This window comes from Choloepus didactylus, chromosome 1, assembly GCF_015220235.1.
Source record: "Choloepus didactylus isolate mChoDid1 chromosome 1, mChoDid1.pri, whole genome shotgun sequence".
NCBI lineage: Eukaryota > Metazoa > Chordata > Mammalia > Pilosa > Megalonychidae > Choloepus > Choloepus didactylus.
In genome coordinates this window covers 63,913,250-63,925,227 of record NC_051307.1, presented here as the reverse complement: position 1 = coordinate 63,925,227, position 11,978 = coordinate 63,913,250, and the positions used below count along the sequence as shown (strand labels likewise).

Here is an 11,978-nt window from a genome sequence, read left to right as displayed (position 1 = left end):
ATAAATATCCTACCTATTCCTTCTTGAATGCCACTTTTACCTTGATACCTTCAGTAGAAATATTCATTTACTTAAATATTTATCAAGTGTTTACCATATGCCAGCCAAGTTCTGGGCTCTAAGAGCAGAGAATGAACAAAGTTTCTGGCCTTGTGGGGTTATGTCCTATTGAGGGGTCACATAAGTAAATCATTTCAAGCACTAAGTGCTAAGAATGTGAACCAGGAGATAAAGGAAACATGTGAGAGGTGGTGAGGTGGGCAGAGGCATGTAGCCTTACAGGAAGTGGAGAAGGTCTAAAAATTTCTGAGCTCAGGAATAAAACTGGAACTATGCTTCAGGAAGAGTAACCTGGTGTCAAGGTGCAGGATGACACATAGAAGAGAAATAAGAGAGGGAGACAGGTTTATTTGGGTTGAAAATACAGAGTTCAGGAAAGATGAAGGGAAAAAAAGAGAGAAAAGAAGAAATAACTATTATTGAGTACCTATCATGTGTCAGACATGTTTTGAGGTGTTTTCACTTATATGAACTAGGGAAATGGCAATGAGCATGAAAAGAAAAATATACAAAAGATATTGCAAGAATCAGTAAGACTCCATAGCTGATTTTGTGAGTGTGTGTGTGTATATATATGTGTGTATATGTATATGTATATCTCAGTACATTCACTTGGCTTGTAGATAGGAATGAAGAGAGAAAGGTCTGAAGGGACTATGGTTTTAAGTTTGGGTAACAGGTGAGGTGATAAGTTGTATTAAGAGAATAAAAGGATTACATGAAGAATGAGAATGGGGAAGGAAGATGATTCATTTTATTTTTAACAAAGTGAGACATTTAGGCAAAGCTGCTCTGCAGGTAGTTGGAAATATACAATTGCAGGTGAAGAGAGAAGTCATGCCAAGAGATACTTAGAGATTATCTGCAGAGAACTAGTACTTGAGATTTACTTTGGTTGCTAATGGAAAGAATGCAGACACAGAGAACAAATTCTTATAAATCTGTATACCTGAGGAAGAACTAGAACTGTGCTGTCCAATCTGATAGCTGTTGGCCACATGAGGTGATTTAAAACTAAAAGAAATTTACTTAGTACCACTAGCTACATTTCAACTGCTCAAGAGGCACATGTGGCTAGTGGCTACCATATTGAACAGTGCAGATATAAAACATTTCTAACATCACAGAAAGTTGTACTGGACAGCACTGATCTAAAGATTCAATACAGTAGAAGAACCAGAAGAGTCTAACCTGAAAGGGAAAACAATGTTCCACAGAGGAAGTAACCAGAGGTATCAACTGCTCTCTAGTAAATGAGAATGAAGGCCAAAACCAATGAATTTTGTAATGCTGAAGAAGTTTCAGATGAATTAAGTTAGAAAATAGATTGCAAGAGATTTTGGATGAAATGGGTGATAAATAAGCAGAGGCAACAGGTGTAGAAAATTCTTCCAGGAGTTTTTCAGTGAAGAAAAGCAGGGAGAGGCTGGAAACCTAAAGGAGAGTTTAAAGAGAATGGAGCTGTGCATGTAAATTTAATTTAAGTGTGTTGGTGGACTCACTGAAAGGCTTAGACATCAATCAAACAGCTATCTGCCAATGTCACCAACTTGCAAAGCCTTTTATGTACAATGATAATTGAGGGGACAGGCCATACAATTTTAAAGCTATAAGGAGCCTTAGAAATCATCTAATCCACCCCTCACATTACAAAGAAAACAGAGGTTCTTATAGTCACAAATACAGTGATATTAAAGCTAGACTAAGAACTCAGGTTTTCCAAATCCCAGGTCATTAGACTTTCCAGCTGATTCAACTGCCTCCTAAGATACAGACCAGTGAAGAGGTAGAGAAAGCTTCTTCTACTAAGTTCCATTAATTTACAAAGAAAAAGAAAATGTCTATGTTCCCATATACAAATCTTTAATTTTGAGAAAAAGTTTTTTACTTCTCTCCATTAAAATTTAGAAAAACAGGGAACTGAACATTGAGTGAATAATTTAGAAAAACAGGGAACTGAACACTGAGTGAATATTATTTCGTAACAAAGATCACACTAAAAGGGCTTTAAATACTAATTAAATGTTTACTATAACCCCAGAGGTGTGTGCTTTCCTTTTCATGGTTGAGAAGAGACTGCATCAGGTCAGTAAGATCACAGAACTAGTTAAGTGACACTCTTACTTCAGTTCTACACTATAAACATTTAGGAAACATGAGAGTTAAGAGTTGAATAGCAAATCAGAAATGAGAGGTTTAGCAAAGTATAAAAGAACTAAGAACTGACTCATTTACTAATGCTGATCTTAAAAATAAAACTGAACAAATCAACCCTTTAGATAATATTAGTTAATCAAAAAAATATTTCAAGAAACTAACACTGATTGCCTTTGGAGAGGGGAAGAGAATGGCTGGGGACAGGGATTACATGGAGACTTTTCACAGTAAAGTAGAGCTTTGTAGCTTTTGGATTTTAGCCATAACATTCTATTACCTATTCCAATAACTAAATAAATAATAGTTTTAAAAAATTAAATATGTTTTAGTTCCTACAAATAGTTTGGAAATAAAGAGCATTCTGCAGACCTCTAAGAAACCTCAGAAATGGTGAAGCAGACATTACGTTAGAAGACAAGGGTTGGGGAGATCAGAAAGGGAGAGAGCTCGATTTCCTGCAACAATCACTATTTGATCCACTCAATTTCATTGCTATTATTTTTAGTACACATTTTTAGTTCAGTTCCTTAGGAATTCTATTGTCTCTAAGCAATTTACTAATAGGAATCCACTGGAGCAAGAGAAAAGCAATGATGTGGAAACTTTCAAACTATATCATTCTAATTTAATCACTTCATTTTGGTGCTGCTTAAAAATCTCCCTTCAATCTTTACATAGTGCTTCTGTGATGCTGAAAATCCTTTGTTGAACCCAAAAGTAGAATGATAATTTATGAAATTTTAATATAAGGGTCTGCAAACCAGGATATCTGAAATACGGAGTTATATGTTCTGGATTCTGCTTCTCTATTAATGCTTGTCTTCTCCTCTTGAATAGTCTATGAATTCCAAACAATGCCTTGCAAGGGAAATTTTTATATTTTAGTCAAGAGGTAACTGGTACAGTGCCCGGGGAAAGGACTGTTTTTATTTAGTTGCTTTCCAAAATACTGTTTAATTTTAATTTAGTCACCAGTAATCATCTGAGGCCCTTCCTCTGGCTTGTCCTCAAGCCCCTAAATTTAACAGCACTACCTGTAATTTAAGACCACGGCTGTTACTTAGTAGATAGGCAAGAGAACAATGCAACAAAGAAGAAAATTAAATTCTTAGACAAATCTAAAAATGAAATTTGAGAGATGTGTGACCCTGTACTTGACAAAGCTATTAGATATCTGAAAGTCATGCACTGAAATTACGATTTGGGAATGAGGCAAGAAGAGGGCGGAGAGTTAGTGCAAAAGAAACAAGAGAGTGGGCTTATCAGAGTGCTGCAGAGGACACGGGTGCTCTATAACCGAGGGTGTGGGCTGGGGTATCTGGCGTAATCCAGCTGAAAATCCATATGAAAACATATATTCAAGAAAGCTGGAAGCAGTTAGGAACCGTAGGGCTTCATATTGCCACCCACTCAGTTTGAGAACCTGATAACAAACAGACGTCACCGCTTTCGTAATCTGTGCAGTGAGCCGCAAACACCTGGTTCAGGCCCTTTCGACTGGAGCCAACAACCTATATTTGTTAGTTTCCATCCGGTCTGATTTCTGATTCCCATATAATCTCAAATTCGTCTAAAATACAAACTGCCTATGGTAGAAATAAGAAGGTCGGAGATCCAGCGGCTATATTCAGTTCTGAGCTCTGTCCTCATACATCTTTAAAAGTCCTTCCAATCCGTCGGTTTTTCCCCGACGCGCGCTCGGACAACGGAACTAACTGACGTAGGGCTCAAAAAGAAGCCAACGTTGACTGTAACGAGAAAACGAAGAGTCAGAAATCCACCAATAAACTGAGCAGCTATGGCTAAGCCCCGCCCACCATCCCTGCCAGCCAATAAACTTCACAACTCTTCTGCCACGCCCGCCTACTCGTCGGCCGCAGCAAAGCTTCTTGCCCAGTCTGAAGATCTGCGCACTACAACTTTCCCCTCCTCAGCTTCTCTGTGCAAAAGGGCCCTCTGTCTTTTTCGGAAGGCGGAGGGGACGAAAGCAGCTACCACAGGAGTCCCAAGGCCCAAGAACCCAGAAGTGATACTCCCAAACAGCAGTAAAGCGGCGAAAGGAAAGAGAAAGTACTTCTCAGTACGCCGTCTCATAGCCAGTAGTTTCCCTTAACCCGGAAGCAGTTCTCCCCTCCTCCTCCATTTACGGTTGAGAAAGGAGGAGGAGGAAGAAGGCCAGGTCTGGCCCGGCATGCCCTGGGCTTCCGGTGACCTCTGGCCCTTATCTGTCGTCTGTTCTTGCTTTCTAGCGTGGTTGGTAGTTCACTGCTTGCTTGCTGCTCTGTCTTCCTTCGCACGCTGCTTGGTGACTGTGGCGCCCGCGACCGATAGAAAGGCGGTGGCAAAGGACACTCGTCATGGCTGCCTCTAAGCCTGTGGAGGCGGCAGTGGTCGCGGCGGCTACACCCGGCTCCGGGAGTGGGGTGGGCGGCGGTGGGACTGCGGGCCCGAGCACTGGGGGCCTGCCGCGGTGGCAGCTGGCGTTGGCGGTCGGGGCGCCCCTTCTGCTGGGCGCGGGTGCCATGTACCTGTGGAAGCGGCAGGGACGGCGCCGGGAGACCGGGGGCCGGGGCGACTCAGGCGGCCTGAAGCGCAACAGTGAACGGAAGACCCCGGAGGGTAGGGCCAGTCCGGCACCCGACAGCGGACACCCGGAAGGCCCCGGCGGTCACCTAGAAATGGTGAGAAGCAGTCCTGGGCCATGGAGGTGGAACCCAGGGGATGCAGCTTTTCTTTATCGGATTGTGCCAGTCAATGGGCTTCCCAAAGTCGGAAGATGCCAAGGCGCACTTAATGGGTTTGGGATATTTCTTTCTGCTTGTTTTTGTAGGGAATGGGGTAGCCGGAAGGAGCACGTTAGCAACATTCTTTGACAGTTTCCTTTTGGTTTCAGAAAAATCTTTGCTTCTTCTAGTGACACAGCATTTATCCCTAATGTTGTAGGTACAGGGGACATTCGCAGCCGTGATGATTGTATTTAATTAACTAGGGGAGGAAGCCAAATTCCCTTAGTGATTGGTGCGTTGTGATTTGAATTGTTTTGGTGATTTATAAGGCTTAGAAGTTAATCGTTAAGAACCTGTAATAACGAGCCAGTCCCCTTTTTTTGAAGAGATTTGTGGGCGGGAAGGCCGGGCAAATACAATGTTAGTTGACAAGGAAAAGAATTGTTTGGATGGAGAGATAGAGAAGAACGTTTTTAAAGAATAACATGGTGCCCGACGGCATTTGTTTTTCAATGGGAGGGAGTGCTTAAACTTTTTTGGCTGGAACATCTTTTATTTTTCTGTTTTACCAAGACGGACAATGCATGATTTAGACGCTCTGATGTTAGGCCCGGCATCTACAGCCTGATTTTTACAGGATTTGGGGGGGGTGGGGGTGGTATCTAGTGAGCTGTTTTGTGTGGTTTCGTTGAACTGACTGAATTGAGGCTTTTGGTATCTGACAGCTGTATGGGGAATTGGCCTCACTGCATTTAACAATACTGAGATGGGGGTGGGGAGTAGGGGTGGTGTGGATTTTATCTTCATCAGGGATTGTACAGTAGTAGTACCAGAATAGGTAACAGTTCAGAGAAATCTTTGGTCAAATAATTCCCAATTTGAGTAATTACCGATTTGTGTATAAATGTAATTCGTTTCCATTTTATACTATTTTGGCTGACCTTAGTAAAAGTTTAAATGAGACTGGATTTGGGAAGGAACTAGCATGGTTTAGCTCCTACAGTGTGTTAAGCATTGTATGAGACCATGAGAGGTACAATCTTTCTTTTGGGAGATAAAACATTGCCGCCGCCCCCCCCCCCCCTTTTTTAATGCAGAAAGGATACTTTGCAGTGTGGTGGAAACACCCATGGACTGCGAAAACTAGGAAATATGCACTTGATTGGGTTCTCCAGCTTTGTTACTTTGGGAAAGTCATTTTATCTTCCTGGCTTTTTGTCATCCCGTAGAATAAGATTAAAATATTAGGTTTCATATTTCTTCCAGCACTAGAATGTGCTTCTGAGAGTGATTATCATGGGATATTTTGAGTAACTTAGCACTTGTATGTTTTATGTCATTTCTAAGTGTCTGAAATTGTTCATTTCCTATTTCATTTGTTAATTTTAATAACAGAATAATGGATAAAAGAAAAATATAGAAAATTCTCAGTTCTGTAATAGTCAAAAATAAAGATAGCTTCTATACATAATAGAAGATTTTGTCTAAACATTACCCCACTTCACCCCAGAGAGTCTGTTTTGTGTTTAATAGAATTCAGCAACCTGCCTTTCAGATTTTAGATTTCCTTAAATCTGCTTTTCAGTTTTTCAGCACTGCCTGAGTGAACACTTGTGATGATTTTTAAATTTCATGGTGTTTTGCAGTTTTATCAGAATAGCTTTTTTATTGATCTGACTGCCATTAAAAATTAGACTTTAAGATTGAATTACTTGTGTAACTGGAACCGCTTTAAAATGATTTGCCCAAAATAAAAATATTTGACCCAGAATAAAATGGGGTAAAACCCTTGCACAAACCATGGCTTGCCTCATGGAATTTGTGGGCTTATACCTGGAATCGGGTGTTTTTGCCAAAATTTGTATCTTAGCTATTGGTGACCAATAAATTCTGAAAGCTTATCTTTGTCTTATATATATATTTCAGTCCTTAGGGTTATAGCAGATTAAATATAACTGACTGCTAGTTATAATTTATTTATTATCTGTGGTTGGAGAAATTTGTTTATATTTAAATAGCACCTTTAAATTAGCAATCTCAGTGGATTTGTAAATAAGGAAGCATCTGTTTCAACTGACGGAAAAACTGGCAAAGTCCTGATGCCCTACCTGTTCTTTCTCCACTTGAATAATAGCTGTAATTTTTAAGGGAATGAAAGAGTGGACAAATGTTGTCTGTTTAGGGTTCCACATCAGTGAATAGTGGTTTTTGTCTGTTCGCTTATGTTTGCTTTAATGTGAAAGAACTAATTGAATTAGAATAGAATGAACTAGTAGATTTTCATGTGCAGTGTAGGTGATAATCCAATTATCTTATTTTGGGGTAGCAAAAATTTGTAAAGCTAAAACAAGGAATATTCATACTTCTTTTTTTTAATTAATGGGGATTTCAGGGTATCACTAAAGGCATCAAATCACAGATAACTTCTGAGATTGAGGTACTTAAAAGTTTAATCATATTCCATTTTGAGCATTATAAAATCTACCATGACGTGTCAGTAATTTTTTTTTTTGAACTAGGTGAATTCAGATTTTCAAAGTTGGAAGGGATCTTTGAAGATCATCTTATCCATAGGGCTTCTCAATTTTTGGTCCTGTGTTATCACAAGGATTTTAAAATTGACAAAGTTTAAACTAATGCCAAGCATAGTCTCCTGACTGCACTGATGTCTTAGATATTTGTTTTTAAAGCAACTTGGAATTAAAAAAAAAGAAACATTTATTTAAAAGCATTATTGACTTTATAGTAATTTTTATCCAATTGTTTTTTAACCTGATGATAAAATGCACAGTTATTCTAGAGTTCAAGGTTCTTTTAAATATTACACAGGAGTCATCCTACATGAAATGACTAGGAAACATTAGTCTAACCTAGGCCTCTAGAATGGAAAGGGGAATGCACTGCACCTAACATTTTTAGCAAAATGTTAGAGGACTGAGAAACTTGCTGTTATTAGTCATCTTCTTTGAAATGAAATCATTCTCTTCTCCAAATGATCTGTTTCTAGACATTTAATAAAGTCAGGGTCACCGATGACATTCCTATATAATTAAGTACAGTGAACACCCTTCAGTCTTTCCTACTTGATCCTTGGCAGTTATTTGACATTGGCCTCTTTCTAATAACATAATTTTAACTGTGACTTCTGGGAGTCCACATTTTCCTGATTTTTTTTTTTCCCCTCTAAGTTGCTGATTACCTCCCCCACTGATTATTCTGTGACCTTTCCAGGCTTTTTCTCTGCCTCTTCCTTAAATTTTGGTGACCCTCCTTCTATCATAGGCACTCTTCTTTATGCTACACACATTCTGTGGATGCTTGCTTGCCCTCCAGCAGCTTCAATTAGCACTTTATGTTGATGGCTTCCTGATTTATTTACTCCAGCCTAGACCTCACATGAGACCCAAATTTAAAGGGAAGTTCATTTCATTCCTTCGTATGTATTTCACACTCAGACTTCTGTGCTGCCTCATCTGATTTCCCAAGCCAGAAATTTGGATGTCATCTCTTAACTTCTTACTCTTCTCATAGTCACGTCTAATCTATAAACACATCCAGAAAAATCTATATCATAAATAAATACCTCTTAAATATCTGATTATTATTACATTCTTAACTGCCACTACCCTGGTTTAGGGTACCATTAGTTTTTTACTTAACTCATACTCTCTCCTAATTTTTGTCTCCCTCTAATCCATTTTGTCCACTATTAAACTCCATCAGTCCATGCTTAAAACCATTAGTGGTTTTCCATTCATATTCTTCATAAAACATGGTCTCTAAATATAAGCCAACCATGTCATCCATGCAGTATGGATGGGAAGTGTTAGGTAATCTGAAGTCAGATTGTTTGAGTTTGAATCTAGCCATGGGCAAGTCTCTCTGGGCTTCAGTTGCTTTATCTGTAGAATAGGGATAATAATAGCAATTACCTCCAGGATGGTACTTGTATTAGTTAGGGTTCTCCTTGGAAACAGAATCAATGAGAGATGTCTCTTATTATCAAATTGTAAAAGTGACTCACGCAACTGCGGGAGCGCACGAGTCCAAATTCTGCAGAGCCGTCAACAAGCTGTCAACTCCAAGGAAGACGTCCGACAAACTCCTCGGGAAACGAACCGACAACTTTGACGAACTCCTCAGGAAATGAACCGGCAACTTTGAAGAACTCCTCAGGAAACGAACCGACAACTTTGACGAACTCCTCAGGAAACGAACTGGCAACTTCGACGAGCTCCCCAGGAAAAGCTTCACTGAGCAGCTGAAGAAGTGAAGGTTCTCTAACCGTCCGGCTTATAAGCCTCCAACTGATCACCCGGACCAAATCCAGCCAATTGCATTCTCTCACTGTGGAAGCACACCCCTTGATGAGTCATCAGTCAGCTGCAGTCAATTGACTGATGATCCGACAAACCAACCAGCCTCAAATAGCCTCACAGGAATCGTCAGGCCAGTGCCCGCTTGACCAGACAGCTAGGCCACCTAGCCAAGTTGACACATGAACCCAACCATCACAGTCCACCCCTTGTCAACTTGGCAGTCGTACACATCACCTAAAACCATATCTTCAAAATGAACGTTACAGCTTATGCCATATGATAAGGGGATAAGACAGAGAAGAAAGCAAAAATATTTTCTTTACAGACAAAGACAAACATAATCATCACAAAACGAGGAGGAAATATTCATATCATCATAGTCCTCGTTTCTGTAACTGGTCACGTGGCCGTAGTTCATATTTATCACGACCTTCTTCCACTACCCATTCCATGTTCCCTTTACCCTCAGCAAGCACTTCAGCTGGCCGTGGTTCTTTGCCTGGTGGGGTGACCCAAACCTTCATTCCTGAAGTTTCTTGGCCATTGGTAGTCCTGCCTGGATTGGGTTGTTGCAGTTTTCCATTGACTTGAATCACGGGGCATGGTAGTACTAAGAGACGCCCCAGGGGATCTCCTGTATGCCAGGAAAACTCTTCTTTACTTCCATTGTGTAGTTGCAGTGCTATTTCCCCTTGATAGTCAGGATCAATCACCCCAGCCAGTACAGTAATCCCCTTACTTGCCTGTTGATTCAGAGGCATAAGAAGCCCAAAGTGGCCAGGTGGCAGCCTTAACTTCCAGTTCAATGGGATTATTGTTGTGTTTCCTGGTGGAAGCACTCCTCCTTTTGGAACCAAGACTTGTAGACCAGCAGAGCTTAAACTTGCAGGGACAGGAAGCAGAAATTTCCCTAGTGGATCACTAGGAGTGATAGTGAGTGGTGCTACTCCTGTTTCCACCCCTTGATTCCTGGACCCATGAATCCTGGCTATGGGAGAAACAGCACCATAGAGTGGACGCTGATTCAGAGCATACACAGCCTCCTGGAGAACACTGCCCCAGCCCTGCAAGGTATTGCCACCTAGTTGGCACCGTAATTGAGTCTTCAATAGGCCATTCCACCGTTCTATCAACCCAGCTGCTTCTGGATGATGGGGAACATGGTAAGACCACAGAATTCCATGAGCATGTGCCCATCCCCTCACTTCATTTGCTGTGAAGTGGGTTCCTTGGTCCGAAGCAATGCTGTGTGGAATACCATGACGGTGGATGAGGCATTCTGTAAGTCCATGTATTGTAGTTTTGGCAGAAGCATGTCGTGCAGGGAAGGCAAACCCATATCCGGAGTATGTGTCTATTCCAGTAAGAACAAATCGCTGCCCTTTCCATGATGGAAGTGGTCCGATGTAATCAACCTGCCACCAGGTAGCAGGCTGATCACCCCGAGGAATGGTGCCATATCGAGGACTGAGTGTGGGTCTCTGCTGCTGGCAAATTGGACACTCAGCAGTGGCTGTGGCCAGGTCAGCCTTGGTGAGTGGAAGTCCATGTTGCTGAGCCCATGCATAACCTCCATCCCTACCACCATGACCACTTTGTTCATGAGCCCATTGGGCAATGACAGGAGTTGCTGGGGAAAGAGGCTGATTAGTATCCACCAAACGGGTCATTTTATCCACTTGGTTATTAAAACCTTCTTCTGCTGAAGTCACCCTCTGGTGAGCATTCACATGGGACACAAATATCTTCATGTTGTTTGCCCACTCAGAAAGGTCTATCCACATACCCCTTCCCCAGACTTCTTTGTCACCAATCTTCCAATCATGTTCCTTCCAAGTCCCTGACCATCCAGCCAAACCATTAGCAACAGCCCAGGAATCAGTATACAGACGCACCTCTGGCCAGTTCTCCTTCCAAGCAAAGTGAACAGCCAGGTGCACTGCTCGAAGTTCTGCCCACTGGGAGGATTTCCCCTCACCACTGTCCTTCAGGGATATCCCAGAAAGGGGCTGCAGTACTGCAGCTATCCACTTTCGGGTGGTACCTGCATATCGTGCAGAACCATCTGTAAACCAGGCCCGAGTCTTCTCTTCCTCAGTCAACTGACTGTAAGGAACTCCCGAAGATGCCATAGCTGTGGGCTGGGCAAGAAAAGGTAAGGTGGAAGGAGTGGGGGGCCATGGGCATTTGGGCCACTTCCTCATGTAACTTACTTGTACCTTCAGGACCTGCTCGAGCTCTATCTCGTATATACCATTTCCATTTTATGATGGAGTGCTGCTGTGCACGCCCAACTTTATGGCTTGGTGGGTCAGATAACACCCAGCTCATGATGGGTAACTCAGGTCTCATGGTAACTTGGTGGCCCATGGTTAAGCGTTCTGTCTCTACTAAGGCCCAGTAGCAGGCCAACAGTTGTTTCTCAAATGGAGAGTAGTTATCTGCAGAAGATGGTAAAGCTTTACTCCAAAATCCTAAGGGCCTGCGTTGTGATTCTCCTATAGGAGCCTGCCAAAGGCTCCAGACAGCATCTCTATTTGCCACTGACACTTCCAGCACCATTGGATCAGCTGGATCATATGGTCCAAGCGGCAGAGCAGCATGCACAGCAGCCTGGACCTGTTGCAGAGCCTCATCTTGCTCCGGTCCCCACTCAAAACTAGAAGCTTTTCTAGTCACTCGGTAAATGGACCGGAGTAGCACACCTAAATGAGGA

At 41.9% G+C, this 11,978-nt stretch overlaps 1 protein-coding gene across 1 annotated transcript in view; it reads left to right on the top strand.

Moving 5' to 3' along the window:
• Positions 1-4,129: 4,129 nt before the first annotated feature.
• Positions 4,130-11,978, top strand: part of TOMM70 (translocase of outer mitochondrial membrane 70) — a 56,608-nt gene continuing 48,759 nt past the window's right edge. The window contains exon 1 of the mRNA XM_037834515.1: positions 4,130-4,898. Within this exon, the coding sequence (XP_037690443.1) occupies positions 4,575-4,898 (324 nt within the window). The 5' untranslated portion in view covers positions 4,130-4,574. The remainder of the gene's footprint in view (positions 4,899-11,978) is intronic.